The sequence below is a fragment of the Amborella trichopoda genome, chromosome 1 (genome assembly GCF_054954075.1).
Source record: "Amborella trichopoda isolate Santa Cruz 75 chromosome 1, AtrichopodaSantaCruz75HAP2 v2.0, whole genome shotgun sequence".
NCBI classification, from domain to species: Eukaryota; Viridiplantae; Streptophyta; class Magnoliopsida; order Amborellales; family Amborellaceae; genus Amborella; species Amborella trichopoda.
In genome coordinates this window covers 10621003-10627299 of record NC_142336.1, presented here as the reverse complement: position 1 = coordinate 10627299, position 6297 = coordinate 10621003, and the positions used below count along the sequence as shown (strand labels likewise).

At 35.2% G+C, this 6297-nt stretch overlaps 1 protein-coding gene across 1 annotated transcript; it reads left to right on the top strand.

Moving 5' to 3' along the window:
• Positions 1 to 3884: 3884 nt before the first annotated feature.
• Positions 3885 to 6042, top strand: LOC18446824 (cyclin-D4-1). Its single transcript, XM_006856911.4, has 6 exons — positions 3885 to 4328; positions 4424 to 4510; positions 4611 to 4709; positions 4796 to 5000; positions 5116 to 5243; positions 5728 to 6042. Exons 1-6 carry the CDS (start codon positions 4083 to 4085, stop codon positions 5938 to 5940), a joined length of 978 nt encoding a protein of 325 aa, XP_006856973.3. The 5' UTR covers positions 3885 to 4082; the 3' UTR covers positions 5941 to 6042.
• Positions 6043 to 6297: the final 255 nt, after the last annotated feature.

The window sequence follows — 6297 nt, the reverse complement described above, 5'->3', positions numbered from 1 at the left end:
ATCTGAATCAGCAATCCGAATTAAAAATTGCCTAATTTTAAAAACCTAGTTACCAACTTTTAATCCTCCTCTGCTTTGCAGCTCTGAAAAATCTCTTAATCTCTCTGTCTAACATAGTATCCTCAATGTCTTTGGACTTGTCTGTCATATGGTCGAATAGAATGAGGTTTATTTGTTTCTCTATAAATAAAGGATGGATTTTTAATCATTTCGAGTCAAGGTCTTTAGGACAGCTTGAATAAGGAGGCATGGTCGAATAGAATGAGGTTTATTTGTTTCTCTATAAATAAAGGATGGATTTTTAATCATTTCGAGTCAAGGTCTTAAGGACAGCTTGAATAAGGAGGCATATAGAGAGAGAGACAGCTTGAAGAGAGAGAAAGAGACAGAGAGCTAGAAGAGAGAGAAAGAGAGAGAGCTTGAAGAGAGAGAGAGAGAGAGCCAGTGGGTTCGGGAAGCAAGCACTAGGGGGCAACACGCGGCTCTATACATAAAACCACGACATCTTAAGAACCACGGAACCAAAATGCTTATTAAATAATCGAACAATAGAATTACTCCCCACCCAAAAAACTTATAGACATGGTCCCATATATTTTCATGATAATCTATTCATACAATGGGTTTTGGTGTTCTTTAGACAAAGCAAATCTCGGACCACGGAATTAGATATTTCCCCCAATTTTAGAAAATATAGTGTATAGTCCTTGGCATAGCAGAATGACATATCATGATCTGTAGAGTCGACCCCAAATAATTAAAAAAAGCTCTGATGAGAATGATGATGATAATATATTTGTGGGCCAAAGGATTCGATATCTCCCTCAATTTTAAAAAATATAGTGTGTGGTTATTGATAGAGCAGAATGACATATTAAGATCTGTATCGTCAATCCAAATAGTTAAGAAAGGCCATCATGAATGATGATGGTGATATATTTGGCTCCATATACTATTACTAAGGTATTAAAACCTTTTACAAGGCATCTCTTCACTTCACTTTCATGAAGGATAAAATTTTGGTTTGCATCTTTTGCTTTTTCTTTTCATCTTTTTGCTGGAAGCCCAAAAGTCTAAGTAGCTGAGAATTGTTTTCTCATTTGAATGAGATAACATTTGTCCATATATATTATCTTGTTTCTTTTTAAAAAATTTGTATAATTTTTTGTTTTTCCATTCAAATTTTGAAAGCATATGGTTTCGGGGGGATTGGTAAATAGTATGATATTTCATGCCATAAAACGAGGTTCTTACGACTATTACGAGCACTCTATACGCTCATTACCTGCAAAAATAATAGAACAGTTTATCTCAAACTTTATATGACCATGCAGGAGCAAAATGTACATCTGATCCCTCAGGCAAAACCCTAGCTAAGAGTTATATTTAGGGCCCCAAAGGATTATCAATAACCGCTTTTTTTGATACATGAAATGCCCAATATTTGAGTTGCCCGGACTTGAGTGTGTTTTTCACATGCACTAAAGTGAAGATTCTAAAATGGATCCCCAAGTTTCATATCAAATAATCCTCTGAATTATTTGGAAAATGAAAAGAATTCGGAAATTCGCCTCTTTCACCCCAAAGCAAAAAGGGTGCGATTTTTGACCAAACCACTTATTTCTCCATAATTGGGCTACAACTATCACATTGAAGAACATAAAAGCACATTTCCTTTTTTACATGGGAAATGGTCCTTCGAGCCCTTGATCTCCACCGTCAGTCACCTAAATTGGATGGTGGAGATCAAAATAACTTCAATCTCTTTCTTTCTTTTTTTTTTTTTTTTGTCTACTATTATTTTTTTGGGTACAGTTTGTATAGACCCGAGGCTCTAAACAATCAAAGTAAAGCACATTCAAATAATGTTAAGAAATGCAGTTTCAATACTAAAAAACTTTGTGATAGCCTTAAAATATATTTCCATCTTTAATTATAAAATTTAAAGCTTAAAAAAAAGTGTAGATCGAGCAGATCAATTAAAACTAAACAATTGATGGTCCAAATATGTGTTACAAGATGAACTACTTTCAAAACTTCTAATCTATTTTTTTTCATGTTCATGAATCTTGATGTCGAGATGATCAATTTGAAGATATTTGATAATCAAAACAACAATCTTTTAGTGAAATTTTTGAGGTGGGCTCTAATTTGATTGTTTAGAGCCTTGGCTCTATATAAGTTTTTCCTCCTCTTCTTCTTTTTATTTTTCATTTTTTTTTTATTTAAAGCCTATAGGGTGTTGATCACTTGCCACCTATTGAGATTTGAGAGCGAATGTGTCTGCTGTTTTTTACTAGAAAACCAAAAAGCAACCAGGAAAGGAGGAAATGTCAGCGCTCCCAAAAGTAAAAGAAATGTTGAGGAATATAAAGTAAAAGAAATGTAGAGAGAGAAAGATAGAGAGAGAGAAGTAAAATGACCAAGTTGAGAAGGTAAAAGAAAAATTAGGGGACAGAGAAAGAGTAAAACAAAGGGAAAGCAAGGGTGCACAGTATACTTTCTCAAAACGAATTATTGTGAAAAAGATAGTCAAATGAGAGGAGATATATATGAAAAATAGAGAGTGGAAAATAAATGCAGGGTGAAAAAGTAATATTAGATGAAGTTAGGAGTGAAAGAACAACAAATAAATATTTGGAGAGAAAATGAGTAAAAGGAAACCAGAGAGAGTAATTGATTGAGATGAGCTAATGGACTTGTGGCTCTCACTGAATCTGATGTTTTAGGGCCCTAAACACTGAGAGAGAGAGAGAGGGAGACTGTGTGTACATTCAAAATGGAGAGGATATGTTTGAGAAACAAGGTTGCGTTAATGTTAAAAAAAAAAAAAAAAAAACAATTGTTTCATGCGAGCAGGATCGTATTTCTACAATATGTGGTCCAGATGTATAAAGATGGATGCAAATAGGTTGCCCGTCGTTTAAAAACAATTGTAACTAACCGTTCAAATATTTTATTAATATAATTATTATTTTTAGTTTTCAAATTTTTTTTATATTCATGATCTTCATGTTACATATTACATATACTTTAAAAAGGGTGCAATTGGCATACGGATACATCCGCAGGTGTAGAAGTAAGGTGTACCTTCACATTTTATCATGGTATATAATTTTGATGTAAAATATTTTTAGGATTATTTCAAAATCTATTTTTATATCTAATTATAAAATTTTAAATTTTAAAAATAGTTAAAATCAAGTAGATCTACAAATATATGAAAATCTTGAAAAAGGGCAATGTAGATAATATGTTGTAAAATGTATTATTTCTGAGATTTAAAATCTTTTTATTTTTTAAAGTTATACATCTCAACATTAAAATCTTTTTATTTTTTAAAGTCATACATCTCGACATTACAATATTTTTATGTTTTAAAATCATACATCTCGATGTCAAGATGATCAGCCAAAGGATTTTTCAATATTAAAACTATCTTTTTTGATGGATTTTTAAGGGGCATATGTAGTTCTACCTTATAAGGTAGCATCCTTGTATAAACATTTTTGAGAAAGAGAGATGGGAGAGAGTGGATATGCATGGGTGCGAGTGTTTGTGCGAGTTGAGGAGAAAGTGTGCATGTATGCGCTGGTGTTTGAGAGTCTGTACGTGTGTAACGAGTGTGCGTGTGTGTTTTGAGAGAGAGAGAGAGAGAAGTAGTGTGTGTGTGTGAGATAAATGGGTCTGTGTGTTTGTGTGAGTTGATGAGAAAGTGTGTGTTTTTAGAGAGAGAGATGGCCGATTGAGGAGAGAGAGAGAGAGAAAAGGGAGAATGTAAGATGATGGGAAAAAAAAAGCAAGAGATTTATTTCGAGGACTAAAACCCCCGACCAATTAATACCCCTTTCCCAAAAGCCGGGTTTAAATTGGGGCAGGGCAGAGCAGGGTTCTCTGTAATTCCTCCATCTATCTCCTCCATGCTCTAAATACCCTTTCCTTTCTTCTGATTCCTTACTTTAATGGCGCCCCCTGTTAATCCCACAGACCCAAAACCGACGGCACCCACATGACTATCTCTTTCGCTCCACATTTCCATCTCTGAAAACCCGTCTCAGTAGGCAGAGCAAAGAAAACCTTCAATGGCTGCCTATTTTGATTCTCTCTCTACCCTTCTCTGCTCAGAAGAGATGGAAGAAGGAGAAGAGGAACCACCCATTGTCATGCCTTCAATCTACATTCAATCGACAATGCCCGATGAAGCCCATATAGCCTCTTTGATTTCACAAGAGACCCATTTCACCCCAAAAGAGGACTATCTATTTAAGCTCCAATCTGGTAATGTCAATGTATCTGCAAGGAATGATGCAGTTGATTGGATTTATAAGGTGGGTTTTGATTGATTCATCTCTTCTCTCTCACACACTCTACTTGGGGTGTTCTCTCTCTCTAGAATCTGAACTTGTTTAATCGGTGTTTACAGGTTCATGGACATTACAATTTTGCTCCTTTGACTGCTTGTTTATCTGTAAACTACCTGGATCGGTTCCTATCTGAGTATGAACTCCCTGTGAGAACCCAATACTCATTCTCCCATCCTAAAAGCATAGAAAAGTTTGATGAAAATTTGTTTTTTCTTATTCATTTCCATCCACTGTTTCTCTCTCTAGCAAGGTAAAGTTTGGATGGTGCAGCTGCTCTCTGTTGCCTGCCTGTCTCTCGCAGCGAAGATGGAAGAAACTGACGTGCCATTGTCATTGGACTTGCAGGTAAGTTCACATTTCTCTCTCTCTCTAAGATGCCTCATTTCTTATGCCGAATGCTTGATTATCAATTTGTCACTGTATGTTTACAGGTGAGTGAAGAAACCAAATTTGTATTTGAGGCAAGGACCATTCAGAAAATGGAGCTCCTATTGCTCACTACCCTGAAATGGAGAATGAATGCCATTACCCCATTTTCCTTCATCGATCACTTCATTTTCAGGACAAATCCAGAGAACCCAATTCCTAAATCTCTCATATCTCGATCAACACAGTTGATTCTAAACATAACCAGAGGTAAAAAAATGAAGAAATTCCAGTCTTTTAAGGGATAACCTCTAGAGAGAAAGAATGAATACAAGAATCAAAACACATCAGAAAAATTCATGTTTTTTATTTTCTTGGGTTGCAGGGATTGAGTTTCTTGAATTCAGGCCATCTGAGCTTGCATCAGCTGTGGCAATATTTGTGTCTAGAGAAATCCAACCTGCTGTTGACTTCCACGATGCAATGGATTCATGCTCTCCTCTCATCAACAAGGTCAATTAAATTTTCATGAAATGAATTTGACTACCCTTTTTATGTTTTCAATTATGAATGAATATTTTTTTTCGATATTTTTTTTAGATATTTACGCTTGTTTATATGCCTTTTTTTGGGCTTAAAGTAGGTGAATTCATCTTGTGGGTTTCCTTATTTTAGTTTTTCTTTCTTATATACGTGCATTAAATCAATGGATATCATAAGATATATTAATATGTTTCATGTCTATGGTCTTTTGAGACTTTTGGATTTAAATAAGGGGAATTCATCATATGGGTTTTGTTATTTATTTCAATTCTTTTGTACTTTAATTCACCCAAAAACAATATTCTTTTGTACTCTTCTTCTTTAGTGATTAATGAAATCAAGCTATGGGCAATATGCGGGTTTTCTCTCAATTTTATTCTCATTTTCCTGGCCTTACAAATGGTAGAAATTCACTGATAAATGGGCATTGAGTTATTTTCGGTGAAATTTGCAGGAAAAGGTATCAAAGTGCTATGAACTGATTGAAGAGATTGAGACGACCAAAGACTGCTGTTTTTTCGCCGGAAAATCATTTTCCGGCGAGTCTTCGGCCTCTCCAAAGAGCCCAATCGGTGTCTTAGAGGCCGGGTGTCTCAGCTTTAGCAGCTGTTCTGGATGTGTCGGCATCTCAAATGACGAGACAATGAGGCTTAATTGCTTTATATGAATGGGAGAGAAAAAGCAGGTGGGGATATTTTGGGAATTTTGGGGTTGGCTTGGGATTTTAATTTATTTATATATAAGAGGGTGGCTCACGCGTTTGCCATGATAGGATATCCCAGCCGTTGAAATTTTTCCAGAGGACATTGGTTTTTGTTTTATAGGAAAATGGAGGAAAAAAATAAGTTAATGAAAAACTTGGGGGCAATGATTCCCATTGGGTCTTAGTCCTATTTTCCACTTGGGCTAAGATAGGGAAAAAAAAAAAAAAAGGACGGAAAGGTGAGTTTTCTTGAGGTATTTAAGTTTTTACTGATGATATATAATTTATCTCTGGAAAATGCTTTTCCGTTAATTACTTGTG

What these genes read in the sequence shown, in the direction of transcription:
- LOC18446824 (XM_006856911.4), top strand. Translation starts at nt 4,083, where the DNA reads ATGGCTGCCTATTTTGATTCTCTCTCTACCCTTCTCTGCTCAGAAGAG. An exon ending in CAGTTGATTGGATTTATAAG is followed by an intron (nt 4,329 to 4,423) that starts GTGGGTTTTGAT and finishes CGGTGTTTACAG; the next exon opens with GTTCATGGACATTACAATTT. An exon ending in GCTCTCCTCTCATCAACAAG is followed by an intron (nt 5,244 to 5,727) that starts GTCAATTAAATT and finishes TGAAATTTGCAG; the next exon opens with GAAAAGGTATCAAAGTGCTA.